The 26,328-nt window shown below is 46.5% G+C and overlaps 1 protein-coding gene across 3 annotated transcripts in view; it reads right to left on the bottom strand.

Moving 5' to 3' along the window:
- Positions 1 to 21,579: 21,579 nt before the first annotated feature.
- Positions 21,580 to 26,328, bottom strand: part of adcy3a (adenylate cyclase 3a) — a 163,567-nt gene continuing 158,818 nt past the window's right edge. For 2 of the 3 annotated variants that reach the window (XM_069930586.1, XM_069930588.1), the window contains one exon: positions 21,580 to 24,939. In XM_069930586.1, coding sequence (XP_069786687.1) covers positions 24,757 to 24,939 — 183 coding nt within the window. In that variant the 3' untranslated portion in view covers positions 21,580 to 24,756. The remainder of the gene's footprint in view (positions 24,940 to 26,328) is intronic. The other variant, XM_069930587.1, reaches the window with a different exon arrangement.

Raw genomic sequence — 26,328 nt, 5'->3', positions numbered from 1 at the left:
CACTATGACTATACTCTATACCTGTGCCCTGTCTACATTCTAAAGGTAAATAATTGTCACCTCTGCTGCCCCTATTCCAGGAGGACTTAATACATTGTGAGCAATTTGGTGATTTCCCCAAAGATTGGGAACCAACAAGTAAACATAACAACAAATCGTAAAAACAACATTACAGCACTTTTTCCTGTCGTCGTGTAACTTTCAGATCAGAAGGATGAAGGACAGCACGCCCGGTGGAGGGTAGATTATCAATGTCTTTAGTCCGTGGATCAGCAGCTTGTTTAATTCGTTCTATGTGAGTCCACCCCTTTTCTTTCGTTCGCACTGCAGTGTCTGTAATCAAAAGTACACAATAGGGGCCGTCCCAGACAGGTTTTAGTTGGTGATCTTGCCATGCTTTTACATATACTGTCGGACTCTGGCTTTACCCTACCCTTAATTTAATCTGTGTCGTCTGAGTCCAGCGTGTTCGTTAAATGAAGTGATAGGAGAAGGTATTCGGTTCAACAATCAGTTTATTACACAGCACAAGAATAAAGCTTAACAGAGCTCTGGTTCAATCGTTAGTTCATAGGTCACCTGCACAGTGAGCTATTCCCCAAGACTGACCTCTACTGTCCAGTCTCTACAGATTATATAGCTCAACCTTATCATACAGAACAAAAGTCCAGAATATCCTCTTGTTTTGATCAGAAATCAATTCATACCCCAGATATTTCTAATTATTTCTTTGTTCTCATCTGGCCATATTCTTCTGTTCTACTCAACACCTCCTTCTGTCTTAGCTTCTTACTGATTCCATTCTCTTTGTTTCTGACAGTCTCTGTCAGATTCTTTTTGTTTGTGCTAATCAACACCTCCTTTTGCCTTAACCTTCCTACTAAATTGTTTCATACATATTCTCTTTTGTATTTTGGGAGCAGGCAATTCTAAACCGACTGTAATCAGCCAACTTTACTACATACTGTGGCTGCCCCTTACTTACATTACTCTTTCCCTTCACCATGAGGTAAATATTAAATTGTTACATGGTACTGGATTCATGTATACAAACTGAATAGTACATAAGCATATATTCTACATATTTTCTATGATTAATTAACCCCTATATTCCAACAGTCCCCCTTTTGGTCTCATGAAAATGAGACCAACCACCAGTTAACTTATGGGACCAAGACCTCAGGAGTTTTTGCAAGGACCGGCATCTCCGACCCCTTGTTAAACTTAACCTCATAAACTTGGCCATTATGAACACACTTTACTCCAGTGGGGGCCCCAACACAGTGTTCAGGAAAGTCAGTCCAATCCGCAAAGTACTTTTCCGGTTTGTTATGGGCCGCCCCCCCAGGCTGACCACAAACACTTTGTACAGTTGTTTCCTTCTCCAGACCCTTCAAGGGCTAGGAGTAACATCACCCATAGTCCCCACATAGTGTCCATCACAGCCCCCTAAATTCTGTTGACTTCAATATAGAAATATCACTTCAAATACTGAAATACAGTCACCGTAATCCAATAGTCTCTTTAAAGGGACCCGTTCAAAAAGTTCTTAGTCCGTAGTTGCTTCACAGGTTCTCAGTCACCTCCGTTCGAATCTGTTCCAGTGTCCGTGTAGGTGGGTCCGTTGCTGTTCACTGGCTCCAATGGTACCACATCTCGCCTTTTCCCTGTAGTCGAACCGCGTGGGACGTCCTCTCCACCACTCTGTAGGGTCCTGTCCACCTGGGCTCCGACCACTTTCTCTTGATCACCTTTAGCAGAACCCACTCAGCAACGGATGATATCGGGGTTTCACCTTTCCGTTCGGTACTTGTAACCTGTTGTGAAAAAGCTGATACCAGAGCCGTTAGTTTATCATAATAAAGCTTACATTTCATTGGACTTACCTCTTCCTTTGTGGTATGAATCCCGGCTCCAGGTCCCGGAAACTGGTGCCCCGTTTGTAGTTCATACGGAGTAAATCCTGTCACTTAACTTACCAAACTCCTTATTAACATCAATGCCAGGGACAGCACATCCACCCAATTTAGTTTGGTCCATGCCTGCACTTTCCCGATCTTACCTTTTAATGTTTGGTTCATCCTCTCCACTTTCCCTTGGGATTGTGGATGATACACCGTTCCAAAGGCATGTTTCAACCCCAACATCGCTTCTACCTCCTGTAAATCTTCATTCTTAAAATGACTTACATTATCTGACCTGATCTTCCTAGGAAACCCGTGTATAGGAATGTACTGGTTGATTAGGAACTTAATTACCGTCTTTGCATCTTCTCTTTTGGCAGGGATTGCCTCCGGCCACCCTGTGAACACATCTACTGCTACTAAAAGGTATTGATAACCACTTGCCCTCTCTATCATGTCCGTGTAATCAATTACAATTTCCTGCCCTGGTAACTTAGGCAACGGAAACTGTCCTTCGTGACGTTTCACAGTCGCCTTAACATTATATGTTATACATACCTTACACTCTCTGATATGATTCTCCACCATCGCTGGCAGGAAGGGGTGCCAGCAATGTACCAAATACCTTATCATCTGTTTCTTCCCACAGTGGGTTAACCCATGTGCCTCCTCCAGGAGGGGTTTCAGATGGTAATACTGGCCTACCGTCCATTGACCTCCACAGTCCTTGATCTTCGGTTGCCCCCCTTTCTTTCCATACCATCATTTCCTGGGGTGATGCCTGCGCTCGTTCCTGAATTATTACTCCTTCCTCACAAGGTGGCAATAAGTCACGTGCCATTCTATCTGCCTGCATCATAATAAACTGAGGGCCGTATCCTGCTGCCCTTTTTGCGGCCATGTCCGCTTCCTGATTTCCCCGAGCTACCATCGTTTCTGTTTTATCATGGCCCTTACATTTAATAACTGCTAATGCCCTTGGTTTCAGGAGGGCCTCAGCCAATTTCCTAACATCCTTCTCGTGTTTAATTGGGGTCCTTGCTGCTGTTAATCCTTGCTGCTTCTAATCCATTGACTCAGCTCAACCTGTATTGTCCCTACCACATATGCCGAGTCTGTATATATATTGACCTCCTTCCCTTCTGCCCATTCTAATGCTGCTATCATTCCCTGTAGTTTGGCCAGTTGTGCTGACTCCTTTCCTCTCACTGTCCCTGTAATAATTTCTTCAAATCCTTCTGTGGTTCTCCGTACCACCGCATAGGCGGCTTTTAATCCGTCCGTAGGATGTCTGTAACAACAACCATCTGTAAATAAGATTTCATCTGGTTCTCTCAAGGGTGTAGCCTGTAAATCAGGTCTTATTTTAATATCCCTTAGAACCCTCTTTTCACAACAGTGTGGTTCTCCCTCTCCCATATTGTCTGCCATATTAATGCCTTCATGGGTAAACGTAACATTTGGAGCATTCAAGATCTTTTCTAGTCTCGTCTGCCTCAGTGACGTCATTGTAAATGCTGTCGAGCTCACAAATGCTACAATGCTATGTGTTGTTGATACCGTCAGGCCATGTCCCATTACTATGTGTGCCACCTTTTGTAAAATCTTTGCTACCCCCGCTGCATGTCTCGTGCATGGTGGGTGTCTGTCTTCAGTCGGATCTAGTGTTATACTCACATACATGAGCACACATCTTCCACCCCCTTTTTTTTGAAAAAGGTCACCAACAATCGTGTGTGCTTTTTCAGAAACATCCAAAAAGAAAAGGTCTCTATAATTTGGAATTGCCAAATCTGTAGCTGTTGTAAGAGCTTGCTTCAGTAGAATAAAACTCATCTCAGCCTGTGCAGTCGAATCAAGTGTAGCTCCCAGATTCCTCATCCCCTGCTCATTCACCAAAGTTCGCAGTGGATGTGTCAACTCACCATACGATGGGATAAACTGCCAACTATAACCCGTCAAGCCCAAAAATGAAAGCCTTTCCTTAACTGTCTGAGGCTTTGGATGATGTAGTATCGCTGTACCTTTCGCTGAGACCATTCTTCCTAAAAAGGAGACCACTTGTCTACAACGTTGCAACTTTAAATGAGAGACTTTAAAACCTGCCTTGAACAGCTACACTAGCAGGAGTTTTGTGGCCTCCAAACAGGAGACAGGCTCAGGTAAGATATCATTTATGTACTGGATCAGAACTACCCCACGTGGCAGTACTAGCCCCCCCAGCTGTTCTTTCAAAACCTGATTGAAAATCCCTGGGGATAAGATAAAGCCCTGCGGGAGTCGAGTATAACGTAACTTTATACCTCTATACGTAAAGGAAAACACATCTCTAAACTGTTCTGCCAGCGGCAAACAAAAGAAAGCATTTGCCAAATCTATACAAGAGAACCACTTGTGGTCTGGAGATAAAGCAGTCGTGGCGCTATATGGGTTCGGTACTGGAACTGTGGGTGGTCGCACAATACCATTAATATGCCTTAAGTCATGGGCCATCCGATATTTGCCCGTGTCCTGTTTCGGAACAGGTAAGATGGGTGTATTCCAACTCGAACACGAATGCTCCAACACCCCTGAATATATTAGGCCATCAATGGTATCTGCCAGACCCACCTCAGCCTCGGGTTTATGGGGATACTGTGTCTGCCAAATGGGAGTATAATCTGAAAGTTCAAAGGTTATGGGATCAAGCTGCTGGCAAAAACCCACGTCTGCTGGTCCCACTGACCAAAGGTCCTCAGGGAGAGAATCTAACATAGGGGCAGTCGGGATGATCCATCCTTTCTCTACCATGCAAGCGTTCAATCTGTCTATGCTCAAGGAGACCCGATCATTTGAAGGGTACAAAATCCTGTACGCCTGACCAGATAGAGAGAACTGCACTGTCGGTAATTGAGTGTCGGTCCGTCCCTCAAGGACATCAAGTTCTGACACATTGGTCCCAAATCTTTTGCCTGGTGATTAGTGCAAATTCCAAGAGTGATATGAGGAATGGCCTCACCGGCCATCACATACCACTCCAGCTGCTCAGATGTCAGTGCCACCGTAGCGGCCACTCCCTCCTTTCCTACCACTATGTAGTCCGAATTAATCTCCCATTGCCTGCCCTCTACCTCAGCATAAAAGGCATGGTGATACATTGCATCCCCATCCCTATCGTAAAAGAGGGTAACATGGAGGGGGTCCGAGGGAGGGGTATATGGGTGTAACGTCTGGATCCACGGCTTCCATTGATTATAAAGCTTTAGCAGCCCTCCTTTCTGTGGGTCCTCTGGTTCCAGCAGTCCCCAGTAAATGTCGGCCCATGGTCCCTTAGACGTGGATCTTCCAGCGGCTGACAGTAACATCTGCGTACTGGAACGAAGTGTAGTTAATGAACAGTTCATTGAATACCCATTTGGAAAGGTGACCTCTATTCCGCTGGGTCCGCAAAGGATCGATGCTCCACACCTGACCAGCAGATCTCTGCCCAAAAGATTAGTAGGGCACATTGCCGACAGAATATATTGATGTGTAAAAGTCTGTCCCGCCACAGAAGTGACTAGTGGTGTAGAAAATGGCAGATTTTCTGGTGTATCCGAGAACCCTATCAACTGGATGCTAGAGGATGACTTTTTAGATTGAAACTCAGCGCCAGTAAGTGTTGAAAATCTGGCACCTGTATCTACTAAAAAAGATACTTCCATGTCCATCACTTTAATCTGCAGGAAGGGGTCTGCCAACTTTGCCTGCTCTTGGGTGCTCGGGCCCCGTCACTGTGGGTAACATTGTTCCTCCTCCGTCAGCAATGGGAATTGTCTCGTCGGAGCTAGAGCCGCATGGGGTGCCTGATGTACTGGGGGTGGCACTGACAATTTCTGGGGCTGGACCCAAGGCTCATATTGTGGTGGTCCATATCCCCTTCCCCCAGTGTCCTGAAGACCCCATGCTTGGGGGAAGTCTCTCTTCCAGTGTCCTGATTGACCACATCCAAAACATACGGCTGGCTGCATTCGTGGAGCACCCCGACCTCTCCCTCTTACTCGGAATCCCCCCATTGGACCTCCAGTCCTGCCCCCATAATTGGGACCCGGTGCCCAATTTGGGGCCGGGAGCCAATTCATATTATTCCCTTGTGGTGGCTGCGTTGGCTGCTGAATCATCTGGTTCGCACTCTTTGAGGGATTCTTTTTTTGCCTCGTTTGCCTTTTTCCTAGCCTCTTCCAATTGAAGCTTAAGGAGTTGCACTTGTGCAGACTTCGTAATTTGTTTGTCCTCCTCTTACTTAGCCCTGTAACGCTTCATGTGATGGGTCAAATGTTTTTCCCATTGCTCACTCGAGCAACCAGGAATATCAGGGTTATTCTCTAACGCCTCCCTGACTACAGCTGGCAGCCCGCTCGTTACTGCAGACTTAAATAGTGTAGTCTGCAAGGGTTCTGTGGCTGGGTGTACTCCTGCTTTATCCGTCCAACTCTCCTTACACTGACTCTAAAAGGTCGAGATCTCCTCATCCTCCTTAATGGAAAAGATCAGGGACTGCATGACACTGGGGGGAACGGGAAACTTATCCTGCATTGCACTTCCTACTGCCATAGCACGTTTGGAAAATGGTTCGGCATCAGGGCACCTAGTGGTTCCTGCAACCATTTCTACCTGCTGTATTTCCCACAACCCAAGCTGTAAAGGGGGTCGAGTGATCCTCTGACATTCCTACCGAGAAGGCATTCTCAAGTGTCTGTTCTTGCTCTCTCTCATTTGTTTTTTCCAGTCGCATACTAGTTTCCCTCACTTTACACACATCATTCTGTATTTCCTTCGTTAACTCCTTCATTTCCTCCACCCTTTCCTGCATAACTCTCTTAAGTCCCTCCTTCGCCTCCTGGAGTTCGTGACCTGCTAATTCAGTGACATTCACTGTTCCCTCATTTATCTGCATCGCTGACATCTGGGGAATCGGATAAGGTGGTGGCCACGTCTCTGGTTACTTTGGATAGAGCGGGGCTGATGGCTTAACCTCCCCTGTCACCTCTTTCCCTTTTCCTCCTTTGTGATAGGGGATGCCTTTTTAGTAGAATGCTGAAGGTTTGTTTCCACAGCCATGCAAGCCAATGAAATATTATGTAAATATGCTCTCCTCTGCTTCTTCGCTTCCTTCTGTTGTTTAAATTTTCTTCTATTCAAGATAGAACCTTGTCCCTCTTTCTCATGTTCCTGTACCTCCTTTTTCACCTCCCTTCAATTTACCTTGAACTTTCACACTTTCCTACAAACACAAAAGGAAAACTTATCACAATACTAAAACAAGTAACTATTATACAATATTGAACAAGGAAAACTTAGCACACTACTAAAAAACGTAACTATTATACAATATGTTCACTAAATCTATTTGGCCAAGACCTCTAACTTTTATATCTATGTCTCTACTAGGGGACTCTATAACCCCTATTTTTCTAGGGGGACTCTAACCCCCATTTTTTATTCCAGGGGACTCAAACCCCTGTTTTTTCAGGGGCCTCTAACCCATTTCTCTCGGGGGCCTCTAACCCCAGTTTTCTCCACGGGACTCTAACCCCTGGGTTTTTCAGGGTCGTCTAACCCCTGTTTCTCTAGGGGGCCTCTAACCCCTATTTTCTCCAGGGGACTCTAACCCCTGGGTTTTTTAAGCTTTATTCATTGTCTTCTACTAGGACTTTTGCAGAGTGGTGACAGCACACAATTTTATCGTTGCCAATCGCAGAACTTTGTTTAAACAGGCGCCTGCTTACCTCCTTTTGTTGAGTGGCCACTTGTTATCACCACACCACAATCGACCGTTGTTTCGTCTCTTTCTCTTCCATCACTTCTCCATCTTCATCACGTCGGGGTCACCAAATTGTCGGACTCTGGCTTTACCCGACCCTCAATTTAGTCTACGTGTCGTCTGAGTCCAGCGTGTTTGTTAAATGAAGTGATAGGAGAAGGTATTCGGTTCAACAATCAGTTTATTATACAGCACAAGAATAAAGCTTAACAGAGCTCTGGTTCAGTACATTCCCCAAGACTGACCTCTACTGTCCAGTCTCTGCAGTTTATATAGCTCAACCTAATCATACAGAACAAAAGTTGGCTTTCTTTGCTAGATTTCTTGCATAAAATTTATCACAAGTAATTTCCTGCTCTGCAGATATCTGGGGTGTAGAGCTCCCATCTTAATCCTCAAGGTCAGAATATCCTGTTGTTTTGATCAGAAATCAATTCATACCCCAGATATTTCTAATTATTTCTTTGTTCTCATCTGGCCATATTCTTCTGTTCTACTCAACACCTCCTTCTGTCTTAGCTTCTTACTGATTCCATTCTCTTTGTTTCTGACAGTCTCTGTCAGGATTCTCTTTGTTCTTGTCTGGCCATCGTCTCCTGTGCTAATCAACACCTCCTTTTGCCTTAAAGATAAGCGTATACAGAGCCGTTGTCATACCCACACTCCTGTTCGGCTCTGAATCATGGGTCCTCTACCGGCATCACCTACGGCTCCTAGAACGCTTCCACCAGCGTTGTCTCCACTCCATCCTCAACATTCACTGGAGCGACTTCATCCCTAACATCTAAGTACTTGAGATGGCAGAGGCCGACAGCATCGAATCCACGCTGCTGAAGATCCAACTGCGCTGGGTGGGTCACGTCTCCAGAATGGAGGACCATCGCCTTCCCAAGATCGTGTTATATGGCGAGTTCTGCACTGGCCACCGTGACAGAGGTGCACCAAAGAAGAGGTACGAGGACTGCCTAAAGAAATCTCTTGGTGCCTGCCACATTGACCACTGCCAGTGGGCTGATATCGCCTCCAACCGTGCATCTTGGCGCCTCACAGTTCGGCGGGCAGCAACCTCCTTTGAAGAAGACCGCAGAGCCCACCTCACTGACAAAAGACAAAGGAAGAAAAACCCAACACCCAACCCCAACCAACCAATTTTCCCCTGCAACCATGTCTGCCTGTCCCGCATCGGACTTGTCAGCCACAAACGAGCCTGCAGCTGAAGTGGACATTTACCCCCTCCATAAATCTTCGTCCGCGAAGCCAAGCCAAAGTAGAATTCTCTCTTTTGTATTTTGGGAGCAGGCAATTCTAAACCTACTGTAATCAGCCAACTTTGCTACATACTGTGGCTGCCCCTTACTTACATTACTCTTTCCCTTCACCATGAGGTAAATATTAAATTGTTACATAGTACTGGATTCATGTATACAAAATGAATAGTACATAAGCATATATTCTACATATTTTCTATGATTATATTAACCCCTATATTCCAACAGGACCCTGCCGCAACTATCTTCTCTGGAAGATCGTTCCATTCTGCCACCACTCTCTGAGTGAAAAAGCATCCTCTAATATTTCTCCTAAAGTTTTACCCCCTTACCTTTAAATTATGCCCTCTTGTTCCAACATGCTCTGCCCTTAGGGGAAAGAGTCTATTTGCATCTAGTCTATCTATTCCTTTCATAATTTTAAATACCTCTATCAAATTCTCTCTCAACCGTCTACGTTCCAATGAATAAAGTCCCAGTCTCCTTAATCTCTGTAAGCCAGGCAACATCCTTGTAAATCTTCTCTGCACCCTACTATATCTTTCCATAATTTGGAGACCAGAACTGAACACTCCAAACCTGGCCTCATCAATGCCTTAAACAGAGGTTTCACCTCCCATCTCCTATACTCTAGACTATGATTTCTGAAGGCCAGCAGACCATATGTCTTCTTAATCACCCTGTCTACATGGGAATCCACCTTCAATGAACTCTGTACCATAACCCCCAGGTCCCTCTGTTCCTCTGCGGACCTCAATGCCCTCCCCTTAACTGCATATATCCTATTTTGGTTATTTTTTCCAAAATGCAACACCTCACACTTGTCTACATTAAATTCCATCTGCCATCTTTCAGCCCACTCTTCCAAACAAACCAAATCCTTCTGTAATCCAAGAAAATCTACCTCACTATCCACCACTCCCCCTATTTTCGTATCATCTGCATATTTGCTTACCCAGTTAACCATCCCCTCCTCTAAATCATTAATATAAATGATAAACAACAAGGGACCCAGCACCGATCCCTAAGGCATCCCGCTTGTCTCAGGGTTCCAACCTGACCTACAGTTGTCCACCATGATTCTCTGCTGTCTATCTCCCAGCCACCTCTGAACCCATGTCACAATCTCTCTACTAATTCCCAGTGACTGAACCTTCCTTATTAACCTTCCACGTGGAACCTTATCAAAAGCTTTACTAAAATCCAAATAGATCACATCCACCGCTCTACCTTCATCCACCTTTTCTGTCACTTCCTCAAAAAACACAAGATTCGTCAAACATGACTTTCCTTTTACAAACCCATGCTGGGTGTCCCTAATCAATCCCTGCCCATCCAGATATGCATATATACTACCTCAAAGAATACCCTCCATAACCTTCCCCACCACTGAAGTCAAACTTACTGGCCGATAATTACTTGGCCCGCACCTTTATCCCTTTTTTAAACAACAGAACTACATTTGCAACCCTCCAATCCCGTGGTACCGCCCCCTCCTCCAGTGATCTTTGAAAAATCACTGTCAGTGCCCCTGCTATTTGCTCCCTGACCTCCCTTAACATCCTGGGAAAAATCCCATCAGGACCAGGAGACTTGTCCACCTTTATTGACCCTAGAAGCTCCAAAAAATACTAATCCCTATTCTCTCCATAACTAAGCCATTTTCCTCACATCCCATATAGCCCAGTGTCCCTTTCCTTCGTGAATAGAGACGAGAAAAAATTGTCCAATATTTCTCCCATCTCATACGGTTCCTGACATCATCCAGTGGACCTACTCTATCCTTAACCCTCCTTTAACTGTTCACGTATCTGTAAAAACCCTTAGGATTCACTTTCACCTTATTAGCTATGGACACCTCATACCTTCTTTTTGCCTTTCTAATTTCCCTCTTAAGGTTCTTCCTGCAATCTAAGTAACGACCATACATCTCCTCAATCTTCTGTTTTTTTTTTATATTTGGTATAGGCCTCCCTCTTGTCCTGAACCAATTTCTTAATTTTTCCAGAAAACCATGGCTCCCTTGAACCTTTGGTCTTGCCTTTTGGCCAGACTGGAACAGTGCGGTACTCTCAAAATCTCACCCCCAAATGCCCCCCAAATTTCCTCTACATCCTTTCTGACAAAAAGATCAGCCCAGCCCACACAATTCTCTGCAAATCCCTTCTCATTTCTCCAAATCTGCCCTTCCCCCCACCCCACTCAAAGACCTTCAACCTCGGACCCAACCTATCCCTTTCCATCATTAAGTTAAATCCAATGGACCCATGATCACCGGATCCAAAGTTCTCCCCAATGCTCACCTCCATCACCTTCCCTATTTCATTCCCCCTCTAGTTGGCCTCTCAACATATTGCTGCAAAAATCAGTCCTGAACACATTGCATAAATACTAAGCCATGCTGCCCTTTTACTGACTCCATTTCCCAATCTATTTGGAAAATTGAAATCCCCAACCAACACCACCCTATTTCTACTGCATGTCTCACCTATTTCCTTGCACATTTGCTCTTCCAATTCCCTCTCCCCATTTGGAGGCCTATAATATACCCCCAAAATAGTAACCTCACCCTTCTTATTTTTTAGTTCTTCCCACACTGCCTCCCTCGACGAGCCCTCCAGTCTATCTTGCCTCAGCACCGCTGTAATATCCTCCCTGACAAATAATGCCACACCTCCCCCTCTTCCTCCACCACTTCTGTCACATCTAAAGCAGCAAAATCCTGGAATATTTAACTGCCAGTCACAACCCTCCTTCAACCACGTCTCGCTAATGACCACACCATCATAATGCCACATGTCAATCCACACCTTTACCTCATCCAACTTCCTTACTATGCTTCTCACATTAAAATAAATACATCTCAGGGATCTCCTACATCCTACCTTCTGCCCATCACCCTCTAACATTCTCACCATTATCACTACAACATCTTTTTATTACTTTCTGCCGTTCCACCTTCAAATTATTTAAATATGCCTCTTTCCTTTGCCTATAAACCCTCTCCGTGTTGTCCTGTCTAACTCGAAACCCTGTCCCCAACCATACTAGTTTAAACCCCCCCCCCCCCCCGATAGCCCTAGCAAATGCCCCCACCCGGAGACTGGTCCCTCTGGGATTAAGATGTAACCTATCATTTCGGTATAGGCCCCATCTCCCCCAAAAAAGGTCCAAGAACGAAACCCTGTCTGTTACTCTACCCCTTTAGCCATGAGTTTAACCTCCACCTAATTCTATTCCTGCCCTCACTGTCACGTGGCACAGGAAGCAATCCAGAGATTACCCCCTTAGTGGTCCTTCTTCTAAGCTCTCTACCCAACTCCCTATATTCATTCTGCAGGACCACTTCCTCCTTCCTTCCAACATCATTGGTACCAACATGTACCACAACCTTAGGCTCCTCTCCCTCCCCTTTTAGGATGTTCTGAACACGCATAGTCACATCCCGGACCCTGGCACCAGGGAGGCAAACCACCATCCGGTTTTCCTTATCGCATCCACAAAAACCTCCATCTGTCCTCCTAACCATTGAATCCCCCATGACTATCACCCTTTTCCTTTTATCCCTACCTTTCTGGGCCACAGAGGTTGACTCCACACCTCTGCCCACCATAGTCTGACTATCCCCCTCCTCAGTACTCAAGGTGGAGTACCGATTTCTGAGGATTTCAGACTCAGGTGCTTTCACGTGAACCTGACCCCTCCCTTTCATCCTCCTTACAGTGGCCCACTGCCGTGACCCCTATGCGACCACCTGCCTGTAGCTCTTGTCTGCGATAGCCTCATTCTCCCTAACCAGAGAGAAGTCATCGAGCTGCAGCTCAAGTTCCCTGACTCGGGCCCTTAGACGGTGCAGCTCAGTACATTTTGTGCACACATGGATGTCCGGGAGATGAGAAGACTCAATGACTTCCCACATGTAAAACTGAGAGCAGAAACCTGCCCTCACACTCATCCTGCCTCCTTTTCCTCTCACCTTATTAAATTGACTGTGAATGTCTTACCTTTATTCCAGACACACTCGTCCTCAGCCTCTGCTCGCCGAAGCCCCATGCCTCTCGAGCCGAAGCCCCTTGAGCCGAAGCCCCACGCCCCTCAAGCCAAAGCCTCAAAGGCCCACTCCTTCACTGTGCCACTCACTCACTGGGCAGCTCCTCACTGGCTGCTCCTATTGTCTTACCCACCTTTTATTGCCCTTGACCAATTAACCCCACGGCCTCTCATAGCTCTTCCTCCTCTGTACTGATCGCCCTGTAGTTCTGTGTGTGTTTGTCTTTTGTAATGTTGTAGTTTGAATATTTAAAAAAAGGGGTGGTGAGGGAGCCCCACACCATGGGGGGGGGGGGGCGGTGAGGGAGCCCCACGCAGTGGGAGGGGCGGTGAGGGAGTCCCGCTCAGTGGGAGTAACCACCGTGTAACTGTCGAGGCAGGAGGGAATATTTAGCTGGTGGATGGGTGACGTCAGCTGCTTTGCCCTGGAGTTTCCTGAGAGTTGCTGGAGCTTTAGACGGGTGATGTTGATCTGACATTGGAGCCTCAGTTGTGAACAAGGGGTAGGCTCCAGGGGTGAAGTGGGCTCCTGATCTAGTGTTTGTCGGAGACTACAGCACAGATGGGTGGTCTGTAACACAGCCCCATGAGTGTGATCGTACCTTTCCCATTCCTCAGCACCCCCCCTCCCCCCACCCATATATTCTGCAGATGAGCCTTCTGGTCTGTCCTGCCTGAGCAATGCCTCTTCTTCCCCTTTCATCCCACCCATTCTATTGCGTCTAAAGCAATGGAAGCCCGGAACATTGAGCGGCCAGTCCTGCCCCTCCTGCAACAATACTCCTCGCATTGAAATAGATGCCCCTGAGAACATTTCGACCACGTTAACCAGTTGACTCTTAACAGTGCATGTAATTTTCACATAATTTCCCTCCTCCACTCCTCTCTCTGCTCTGATTCCCCTCCCCTGTAAATCTAGTTTAAACCCACCGGATCAACACCAACAAACCTTCGCACAATGATATTAGTCGCCTCCAGTTCAGATGTAAACTATCCCGTCAGAACCGGTCCCACCTTCTCTGGAAGAGCCCAATGATCCAGAAACCTGAAGCCCTCCCTCCTGCACCAGGTCTTCAGCCACGTGTTGAGCTGCATCATCCTCCTATTTGTCACCTCACCAGCACGTGTTATTGAAGGGAACGGCCACAGAGGTGCCCTGAATTGCCTGCCTGTTCCTTTTTCTGTCACCCATCTACCCTCCTCTTGCCTCCTAGGTGTGATGGTGTCCCTGTAACTCCTGTCTATCACCCCCTCTGCCTTCCGAATGATCCGTAGTTCATCCAGCTCCACTTCCTTAACTCAGTTTGTCAGGAGCTGCAGCTGGATGCACTTCTTGCAGATGAAATCATGAGGAATCCCTGACAATCATGGCTTCCCTGACAACTTGTTCCTTGGCTGCCATATGCATTCTCTGTCTCTCTATCTCTTTCTATCTATCACCACTCTATCAGTCTCTAATGTAAAATGTTGGCCTATCCTGTCCATCTTCTCTTGCAATCTTCGACAACCTTCAGCTCCATCCACAACTCCTCCAACCTTCGCATCATCCACAAACTTACTGACCCATCCTTCTGCTTCATCAGGGTAATTTATAAAAATCAGAAATAGCAGGGGTCCCAGAACAGATCCTTGTGGCCCCTTCACTAGTCACTGACCTCCAGGCAGAAAACTTTCCTTCCAATACTACTCTCTGCTTTCTACAGACAAGTCAATTCCAAATGTAAGATTCGATGATTCGCTGGATACTTCCCTCTTGCATTTGACCTCTCAAAGCAACTCCACTGGGTTAAACACTGCCCATATTTCTGGCTGAAACTTTTGTCACCCTTCGTCATGGAACACAATTCCACCAACTTTCTTTTCATCTGCAAACTTTATAATCAGCCCACCAACATTTTCCACAAGGTATAGGAGCAGAAGTAGGCCATTCCATTATGAGCTGATCCATTCTCCCCCTCAGTCCCACTCCCCAGACTGCTCCCCATAACCTTTGATACCCTGACTATTCAGGCACTTAGCAATCTCTGCCTTAAATACACCCAATGATCTGGCCTCCACAGTTGCCCGTGGCAGCAAATTCCAGAGGTTCACTGCGCTCTGACTGAAGAAATTCCCCTGCATCTCTGTTTTAAATGGAATCCCTTCACTCCTGAAGTTGTGCCCTCTTGTCCTCGACTCCCCAATCATGGGAAACAACTTTGCCACATCTACTCTGTTCAGGACTTTCAACATTCAAAATGTTTATACAAGATTCTCCCCCCCCCCCCCACCCCACTCCAATTCTTCTGAACTTCAGGGAGTCCAGTCCATGAGCTGTCAAATGTTCCTCATGTGCTAATCCATAATTCCAGGAATCATTCTGGTGAATCTTCTCTGAACCCTCTCCAACGCCAGCTCATCCTTTCTTGAATAAGGAGCCCAAATCTGTCCCCCATCCTCCACGTGAGGCCTCACCAGGGCCTTATAAAGCCCCAAATCCCATCCCTCCTCTTGTCCCCTATCCCTCTGGATATGACCCCAACACTGCATTCCCCTTCTTCACCTCCGACCCAACCTGGACATTAAACTTTAGGGGATCCTGCGTGAGGAATCTGAAGTCTCCTTGAACCTCCAAATTTTGAATTTTCTCCCCATCCAGATAATAGTCTTGTAGTGTAGCCTCTGTGTTTTGACTCTTGTTGAAGTCTTCTGCGGACACTAGTCATTGACACATCCACACCTGCTTCCTGTAGAGCGTTTTTTATCTGTTGGACACGAGTTTAGGGATTTTTCTTCTGTCATTAGCAGTGAGGTCTTCCTTGGAATACCAGTCCCTTTGTCATTACTGAGCTCACCGGTACGATCTTTCTTCTTAATGATCTTCCAAACAGTTGACTTTGGTCATCCTAAGGTTTGGGCAATGTCTCTTACTGATTTGTTTTTCAGCTTCAGAGAACCATACAACATTACGGCACAGAAACAGGACCCTTTGGTCCTTCTAGTCTGCTTCATGCACCTGTCCAAATTCCTCTGAAATGTTAAAATTGAGCCAACATTCATCACCTCAGCTGGCAGTTCGTTCCACACCCCCACCACTCTCTGTGTGAAGAAGTTCCCCCTAAACTTTTCCCCTTTCACCCTTAACCCATGTCCTCTGGTTTGTATCTCACCCACCCTCAATGGAAAAAGCTGACCGACATTTACTCTGTCTGTCCCCCTCATAATTTTAAATACCTCGATCAAATCTCCCCTCATTCTTCTATGCTCCAGGGAATAAAGTCCTAACCTGTTTAACCTTTCCTTGTAACTCGGTTCCTGAAGTCCAGGCAACATCCAAGTAAATCTTCTCTGCACTCTTTCTATCTCACTGATAACTTTCCTGGAGTTGGTGACCAAAACTGCACACAAGACTCCAAATTTGGCCTCACCAATGTCTCATATAACTTTACCATAACATCCCAACTCCTGTACTCAATACTTTGATTTATGAAGACCAACTGTGTGTGGAGCCAAATGAGATGGGGGAGATTTTGAACAAGTTCTTTTCTTCGGTATTCACTAAGGAGAAGGATATTGAATTGTGCAGGTAAAGGAAGCAAAGGGGGTAATTATGGAAACTGTAGGGATTAAGAAAGAGGAAGTACTGGAACTTCTGAAGCATATAAAGGTGGATAAGTCTCCAGGTCCCGACGGGATTTTCCCCAGGACTTTGATAGAAGTTAGTGAGCAAATAGCAGAGGCTCTGATTTTCCGAATGTCATTCGAGACGGGCATCGTGCCGGAGGATTGGCGTATCACACATGTGGTTCCTTTGCTTAGAAAGGGTCTGAGGAACAAGCCTAGCAATAATCGGCCTGTAGGTTTGACGACTGTGGCAGGTAAATTAGTGGAAAGTGTTCTTAGAGATAATATATATAAGTATCTGGAGAGACAGGGTCTGATCAGGGACACTCAACACGGGGTTGTGCGTGGAAGGTCATGGTTGACCAATCGTTGAAGTTTTTGAAGAGGTGACTAGGAAGGTTGATGAGGGTAGAGCAGTGGATGTTGTCTACATGGACTTCAGTGAGGCCTTCGATAAGGTTCCACATGGAAGCTTAGTTGGGAAGGTTCAAGTGCAAGGTATGAACTTTAAGATAGTCAACAGTGGCTGGAAGGGAGATGTCAGAGATTTGTACTGGATAACTGTTTGTCAGGCTGGAGGCCGGTAACCTGTGGTGTGTCTCAGGGATCTGTATTGGGTCCCTTCCTGTTTGTCATTTACATTAATGATCTGGATGATGGGGTGGTAAATCGGAGTAGTAAATATGCAGATGATACTAAAATAGGTGGAACTGTGGATAATGAAGCTTTTCAGATATTGCAGAGGGATTTGGACTGCTTAGAAGAGTGGGCTGAAAGATGGCAGATGAAGTTTAATGCTGAGAAGTGTGAAGGGCTTCATTTTGGAAGGAATAATCCAAACAGGACGTACGTAATAAATGGGAGGGCATTGAGGAATGCAGTGGAGCAGAAAGATCTCGGAATAACGGTGCCTCATTCCCTGAAGGTAGAATCTCATGTGGATAGGGTGGTGAAGAAGGGTTTTAGTCTGCTGGCCTTTATAAATCAAAGCAGAGAATACAGGTGTTGGGAGGTGATGTTGAGATGGTTCAGGCATTGCTGAGGCCAAATTTAGAATATTGTGTTCAGTTCTGGTCACTGAATTATAGGAAGGATATCAACAAGGTAAAGAGGGTGCAGAGAAGATTTACGAAAATGTTACCTGGGTTTCAGCATCTAGATTACAAAGAAAGATTGAGCAGATTAGGTCTTTATTCCTTGGAGCGTAGAAGGTTGAGGGGGGATTTGATAGAGGTATTTAAGATTATGAGGGGGATAGATAGAGTTGATGTGAATAGGCTTTTCCCCTTGAGGGTAGGAGAGATTGAAGCAAGAGGTCATGAGTTAAGGGACAAAAGTTTAGAAGTAACATGAGGGGGAACTTCTTCACTCAGAGAGTTGTGGCTGTGTGGAATAAGCTTCCGGGAGAAGGAATGGTGGCAGGGTCCATTTTGTTATTGAAGGAAAAATTGGATAGGTATATGGATGGGAGGGCAATGGAGGGTTATTGGCAGGGTGCAGGTAGGTAGGGCTAGAGGAGAGGACTTTGTTCAGTGTTGACTAGAAGGGCTGAGATGGCCTGTTTCCATGCTGTAATATATGGTTATATTACATTTATCTACCTTTTTCAGGCTTTGCCTGTTTTATTCCTGTCTTTTTTTATTCCCTTGGCGCAATAATCTTAAATATGGAAGAACAAGCTTGCTCGCCTAAATATAGTCCATCTACAAAAACTTAAAAAGAATGGAGGTTCAGCCTTACCAAACTTCAGGTTCTATTACCAGGCAGTCAATATATGGAACCTTGCGATTTGGTCACATTATATGAATCGTTAGGACTGTCCAATGTGGGTCTCTTTGGAATCGAATTCTGTTACAAAATGTTCCATTATCTCAGATCCTCACTGACCTTATCTTTAAATAAAGTAACTGATAACCTGCTGGTTAAACTTACTTTAACCACTGGCATCTGAATACAATTTAGAAAACATTTTGGTTTTACTGAAATTTTCTCTCCTGTCTTATTTTTTCTTTAAACCTTCCATGATTGACGTAACTTTGAAAGCAAATGGACAATAGGTGTGGGAGCAGGCCATCAGCCCATTGATCCAGCACCACCATTCATTTAGATCATGCTTGATCTTCCACTTTCAGTACCCTGTCCCTGCCTTCTCCCCATAACTCTTAATTCCCCTGTCCACAAGAACCTTATCCAGAGAATCCACCTCTACCACCCTCTGCGGTAAACCATCTATAGACCAACAACTCTCTGGGTAAAACAAATTCTTTCATCTCTGTCCTAAAGGGCCTTCCGTGTATTCTTAAACTAGGCCTCTAGCCCTGGTCTCCCCCTACATTTTCCAGACATCCTCTTCACACTGCCACCCAGTTTTGTGTTATCTGCAAATTTGCTGTTTGTGTTGGTTAGATAAATCCCCTTATCTAAATCATTTATATGATAAACAACTGAGGACCCAACACCAAGCCCTGCGGGACCCCACTTGTCACATCCTACCATTCCAATAGTGACCCTGTTAATCCCAACTCTTTGTTTCCTGTCTGTCAACCAATATTCTATCCATGTCGGCACCCTTCCTCCAGTTCCAAGCTCTCTGATTTTTCCTACTAATCTCCTGTGTGGGATCTTATCAAAAGCCTTCTGAAAGTCTAAGTACACCCCATCCACCAGCTCTCCCACGTCCACCCTCCTCCTCACATGCTCCAAAAATCTCAGCAGTCAGGTATGATTTTCCCTTCAGAAATCCATGCCAACTTGTAACGATACTATTATTTCTGTCTAAGTGCTCTGTTATTTCTTCTTTTCTAATAGATTCTAATATCTTCCCCACCACTGACGTCAGGCTAACCGGTCTGTAATTGCCCGTTCTCTCCCTCCCTTCCTGAAAAACAGCACAACATTAGCCACCCTCCAATCCACAGGCACCTCTCCTGAATCCATAAAACATTGGAAAATGCCGACCCAATGCGTCCACAATTTCAAGAGCAATCTCCCTGGGATTCCATCCATCAGGCCCTGGGGTCTTAATCGCCTTCAGGCCTTTCAGTTTACTCAAGACCACATGCTTCCAAATCTGAATTTCCATCAATCCCTCCGTTACCATTGGAATTTCTGTCAATTCCTTCAATACTCAGGGCCTCTACTCTCTATCTGACCTTAACCTGTATCTTCCCTGGTGAAGACAGATCCAAAGTTACTGTTAAACCTCAGCCATTTCCTTGCTTTCTGTAATAATTTCACCAGTTTCTATTTTTAACGGCCCAATTTTGGTCGTAATTCTTTCCTCTTTACATCCCTAAAGGTTTTATTATCCCTGTTTATATTATTGGCCAGTTTACCCCCGTACCTCATTTTTCCTCCTGTATAGTTTCTTAGTTACCTTCTGTTGCTCATTGAAGGTTTCCCAATCCTTGAGCTTCCCGCCCCTCTTTGCCCTTTCCTCACCCTAGAAGTTTCTTCCTCTTTGGAATGAACTGGTCCTGAACCTTCTGAAAAATGCCCAGAAATCCCTGCCGGTTTTGTTCCACTGTTCTCCAGCCAGGGGATCCTTCCGTTGTATTGTGACGAGCTCCTCCCTCCTGGCTGCACAATCCCTTTTATTCAACTGTAATTCTGCTACTTCCCACTTTCTTTCCTTCTCCTTTTCAAATTGCAAATTAAAACTCACCATATTATGGTCACTATTACCTAATGGCTCCCCTACTTCAAGGTCCCTTATCAAATCCACATCGTTACACAACACCAAATCCAGAATTGTCTTCCCCCTGGTTGGGCCCATCACAAGCTGCTCTAAGAATGTATCCCAGAGACATTTTTCTTGCAGTCCTGCACCAGCTAGATTTTCCCAGTCTACCTGCATGTTGAAATCCCCCATAACAACTATATCATTACCATTCTGACATGCCAATCTTCACTCCTGATTTATTCTGCCTCCTATATCCCAGCTACTGTTTGGGGGCCTGTATATGACTCCCATTACAGTCCTCTTGCCCTTGCAATTCCTCAACTCTATCCAGACTCTACTCCACCTACATTTATGTCACTCCTTTCTCACCAACAGAGCCACCCACCCCCTCTACCCACCTGTCTGTCCTTTCGATGGGATGCATACCCTGGGATATTAATTTCTCAACTCTGGCCTTCCTGCAGCCATGTCACCGTTACTTCTATAACATCAAACCCTCCAATATGCAGTTGAGCCTCCAGCCCGTCCATTTTATTCCTTATACTCCGTGTGTTCAATCTGTTACTCCCCACACCCCTCACCTTGTTACCTGACGCATTTGGCCACACTCTCCAATCTCTTTCTGCTCCTTCTGCCCTTTTAATTTCACTGTTTATCCAAACTTTTCTTATTTGCTCTTTCCTGTCCATTGCCCTAACACTCAGGTTCCTATCCCTCCCCCACCAAATTAGTTTAAACCATCTATTCAACCTGCCCATCTGGATATTGGCCCCCTTTGGGTTCAGGTGTAGTAACCCACCCTTCTTTTAGGGGTCATGCCTCCCCCAGAAGAGATCCCAATGGTCTTAAGAATCTGAACCCCTGCCGTCCGCACCAGCCCCTCAGCCACAGTCGTCTGTCTGATCCTTCCATTCTTGCCCCCTCTCGCACTCGGCACGGGTAGCAATCCCGAGATCTCTCCCCTGGGGGTCCTGTCTCTTAGCTTCTATCCTAACTCACTGTAATCCCCCTTCAGGATCTCCTCCCCTATTTTATCTGTGTCACTGGTACCCACATGTACCAAGACATCAGGCTGATCATCCTCTCCTCTCCGAATACTCTGGACCTGATCTGAGATATCTCGCACCCTGGCACCTGGGGACAACACTTCATGCAGGTGTACCATCCACCCCCCCAACAGCATCCAATACAACATACCTGTTGCTGAGAAGAATAGCCACGCAGGTGCTCTCCACTATCCTGGGATAGATTGGGCATTAAATGTTTTAAAGATTTATTTATCGAGGGAAGTCTCACTTCTTTTGAACGACTGTCAGTTCAATATAATTTACCAAACACTCATTTTTTTCGTTATTTACAGAATAGAGATATTTTGCATTTCAATTGCATACATTTCCTCAGAACAATTAATAAGAATTTATTAGCTGTAATTTTTAATTTACAACCTTTTTATAACAGTTCAGTATCTAATATTTATGACACATATTGGGAATGAGAGAGGCTCCCTTAGATAAAATTTAAAAAGGCCTGGGAACAGGACCTACAGCTTTTAATTTCTGAAGAAACTTGGAATGTAATTTTTAAATGAGTTAATGTCTCATCTTTACATGCCCGCCACTATCTCCTACAAGGGGTCTAAGAATCTGAACCCCTGCCGTCCGCACCAGCCCCTCAGCCACACATTCATCTGTCTGATCCTTCCATTCTTGCCCCCACTTGCACTCGGCACGGGTAGCAATCCCGAGATCTCTCCCCTGGGAGTGCCCGCCACTATCTCCTACAAGGGGTCTTAAGAATCTGAACCCCTGCCGTCCGCACCAGCCCCTCAGCCACACATTCATCTGTCTGATCCTTCCATTCTTGCCCCCACTTGCACTCGGCACGGGTAGCAATCCCGAGATCTCTCCCCTGGGAGTGCCCGCCACTATCTCCTACAAGGGGTCTTAAGAATCTGAACCCCTGCCGTCCGCACCAGCCCCTCAGCCACACATTCATCTGTCTGATCCTTCCATTCTTGCCCCCACTTGCACTCGGCACGGGTAGCAATCCCGAGATCTCTCCCCTGGGAGTGCCCGCCACTATCTCCTACAAGGGGTCTTAAGAATCTGAACCCCTGCCGTCCGCACCAGCCCCTCAGCCACACATTCATCTGTCTGATCCTTCCATTCTTGCCCCCACTTGCACTCGTCACGGGTAGCAATCCCGAGATCTCTCCCCTGGGAGTGCCCGCCACTACCTCCTACAAGGGGTCTTAAGAATCTGAACCCCTGCCGTCCGCACCAGCCCCTCAGCCACACATTCATCTGTCTGATCCTTCCATTCTTGCCCCCACTTGCACTCGGCACGGGTAGCAATCCCGAGATCTCTCCCCTGGGAGTGCCCGCCACTATCTCCTACAAGGGGTCTTAAGAATCTGAACCCCTGCCGTCCGCACCAGCCCCTCAGCCACACATTCATCTGTCTGATCCTTCCATTCTTGCCCCCACTTGAACTCGGCACGGGTAGCAATCCCGAGATCTCTCCCCTGGGAGTGCCCGTCACTATCTCCTACAATTTAAAGTAGTCCATAGGGCTCACATGTCTAATGTCTCGTTTATGCCAGATGGATCTCCTCGCTGTGATAGATGCAACAATTAATTCATATGTTTTGGACCTGTCAGAGGCTTGAGAAATACTGGATCAAATATTTCAAACTTTCTCTGTCCTTTTTACAGTTAAGCTTAATCCTTTAACTGGCTTGTTTGATGTTGTTGGAGAGAGTGGCATAACTTTAACGGCATCTGATTTGCATGTTTTAGCTTACATTACCCAACCTCCTCATGCTCAGTGGCTACACGACGTCATGTCATGTTTAAATTTAAAAAGATTTGAATTTAAATTTTCAAACACGGTGGGGACCCTTTTTGAATTCCTTTTATAATCTTTGAGGTGTTGGCTCATGAAGTCATTTATTACTCCGTTAAGGACATGTGTTTCCTGTCATTTTTGGTAGTGGGTTTAGATTTCATTTTTATAATGTGACTGTAATGTAATTTGTTTGGTTGAGAATGCGGGGCCCCTGGATGGACTGGTATGACCTAAGCATATTTTTTGATGTTTAATATGTACCTTAATATTCTCTGTATTTTTCAATGTGAAATTGTAATTTCAATAAAAATACTGAAAAAGAAAAGACAAAGTTGTGTAATATTACATGTTCTGTACCATTACATGACGATAAAGGAATGTTGAGTTCACAGCTGGGTGCTGGCCGATAAGCCTGATCTCCCTATCATGGCTGTCCCACTACGAACCAGCGTGCTTCACATCAGTGTTAAGAGCACTGCCTTGAGAAGCCCAACACAACACACAGTTCCCCTGTTTAATACAGGTGGATCGATCTGACACCATCTGGTTTAAAAGTTCTTTCCACTCTCACCCTTTCCCATCAAGTTGTGTGTAGTCCGCGCTCATGATAGGTTCCTCACGCTCACCCCTCAGCTGGCACTGAGACCGGGTACCTCTCACTGGATACTGGGGACAAATGTATGCTCAGTGAGCCAGGGCAATGGGTAAAGTTCACATATAGTTGCTTGAAGAAAGATCTCCTGCTGCTCGCAGCAATTCTGCTGCCATGGTTTGTCTCCTGTGAATGGGGGTAGGGTCCCATATAAACGAGAGGTCACCCATCCTGGTCGCGAGTTCAGGAGCTCTCACACACGGAACAAAATCCCGCCTCCTTGCTGTGAATCTGTCCGCAAACACGAACCATCTGTAAAGGACCCGGACACAGCGGCACAGTCCTCAACATCCAGGCTTTTCCACCTCACTGCTGCCCCGTAACTGGCTCCCCACAAAGACTGAGGGGGCATATGAATGGGGAGTGTGGGTGATGGTAGGTGCAAGTAACTAGGGGCGGGGGCAGTGACCTGTTGCTGGTCTGACCACCATGGTGGATTCTGGGGTCCCTAGACTGTCCCCTCTCCTTCTCACAGTTTGGGGTGTCTGCAAAGTCCCCTTCTCTCCCATCAGGGGACTTTGGTCTGTCCCCTCTTCTTCACCCCATGGTCAGGGCTCCCTGGTCTGACCTCCCACATGGTCAGGGCTCCAAGGTCTGACCTCCCCCATGGTCGGGGTCCCTGGTCTGACCTCCCTTATGGTCAGAGCGGTTCACTGTTCTGACACCCCCAGACCCCACTACTCACTTGGACAGGTCAGTTTGCAGTCCCTGTCACTGACCTGGGGGTGGGGGAATTATATTCAGGGACAGTCGACAAGGGTCGGAGAGGTGGGGATGGGACACGGAGACCACACGACAGGAGAAATGTGGGACCACCACCGACTGCCTTGAGCCTGAGCAGCTGTGGACCCCTGGCCGACCTCGTGTCCAACTGAGTTGTCACTGTCTCCAACCGGCTGCTGGCCGGGGTCTGTGGGTGGGTGAAGAACAGCTGCCTGTCCCCACACTGGGCCACTGGTGGGACGGGCTCATGCGTTCTCCAGCACCTGATGTGGCAATGTGACTGAGGAGCTGTGGAGGAAGGAACCTTGCCTCTCCCGGCCCTTCATCAAGTAGGTGATGAGTTCACCCTTTCCCTTGACGTACACCGGCCCCCTGCGCACAAAACGGAACCCGTAGTCTTTCAGCACAAGGTACGTCTCCTCCACAACCTGGCGACAGATGGAGGACAAGTGTGAACACCTGGGTGATCAGCTAGAGCCTTCCCTGGCAACGCATCCCTCCTGTCCCAACCCTCCCGCCCACGACCCAACCCCTCCCTGTCCCACCCCAACTCTCCCCCTCCCTGTCCCTCCCCCACTTCTCCGTCCCAACCCCTCACTTCTCCATCCCACCCATCCCAACCCCCCACTTCTCTGTCCCAGTCCCCCACTTCTCCGTCCCACTCCCCCACCTCTTTGTTCTAACCCTCCACTTCTCCGGTATGTTTGGTGTGGTTAGCACCAGCGATTGGGACCGGGTTTGAATCCTGCGCTGTCTGTAAGGAGTTTGTATGATTTCCACCCCCCCCCCCCCCATGTCTGCATGGGTTTCCCCCAGGGGGGCTCCAGTTTCCTCCCACCGTTCAAAACATATTGGGGTGCAGGTTAATTGGGTGGCACGGACTCATGGGCTGGAAGGGTCTGTTACCATGCTATATGTCTAAATTAAATTCTCCGTCCTAGCCCCCACTTCTCTATCCCACCCCTTCACTTCTCTGTCCTAGACCCCCTGTTGCAGCCCCCATTTCTCCATTTCAACCCCTCCCATTCCCACCATGTACCCCAACACCATCTTGTGGGAGAGCTGGTTTAGACACCGACCACCTGACCATGTGACAGGTTACACGGTCCCAGCAGCACCCAGACCAGTGACCTGACTGGAGATGTAAAGAATGGTGAATCAGCCCAGATGATTGAGGAGTTCAGTAGAACAAAAAGGTTTAGGAATTCTGGAACATAATTCCCTGAAAGTGGAGACACATGTAGATAGGGTGGTGAAGAAAGCTTTTGGTGTGTTGGCCTTCATCAATCAGAGTATTGAGTACAGGAGTTGGGATGTCATGTTGAAGTTGTACAAGGCATTGGTGAGGCCAAATTTGGAATTTATGTGCAGTTTTGGTCGCCAAATTACAGGAAGGATATAAACAGAACAGAGAGTTCAGAGGAGGTTTACAAGAATGTTGCTGGGGTTTCAGGGTTTGAGTTACAGGGAACGTTTAAGCAGACTGGGACTTTATTCTCTGGAGCGTAGAAGGTTGAGGGGTGATCTAATGGAGGTATTCAAAATTATAAGGGGGACAGATAGAGTCGATGTGGACAAGCTTTACCCACTGAGAGTGGGGAAGATTCAAACAAGAGAGCAAGGATTGATTGAGATTGAAGGGGGAAAAGTTTAGGGGAATTTCTTCATGCAGACAGTGGGGGGAATGTGGAATGAACTTCCGACCAAAATGGTAGATGCAGGTTTGATTTTAATATACAAGGAAAAGTTGGATAGGTGTATGGATGGGAGAGTTGTGGAGGATTATGAACCAGGTACAGGTCAATGGGACTAGGTGG

This window comes from Narcine bancroftii, chromosome 4 (assembly GCF_036971445.1).
Source record: "Narcine bancroftii isolate sNarBan1 chromosome 4, sNarBan1.hap1, whole genome shotgun sequence".
NCBI lineage: Eukaryota > Metazoa > Chordata > Chondrichthyes > Torpediniformes > Narcinidae > Narcine > Narcine bancroftii.
This window is presented reverse-complemented; position numbering and strand designations above follow the sequence as displayed.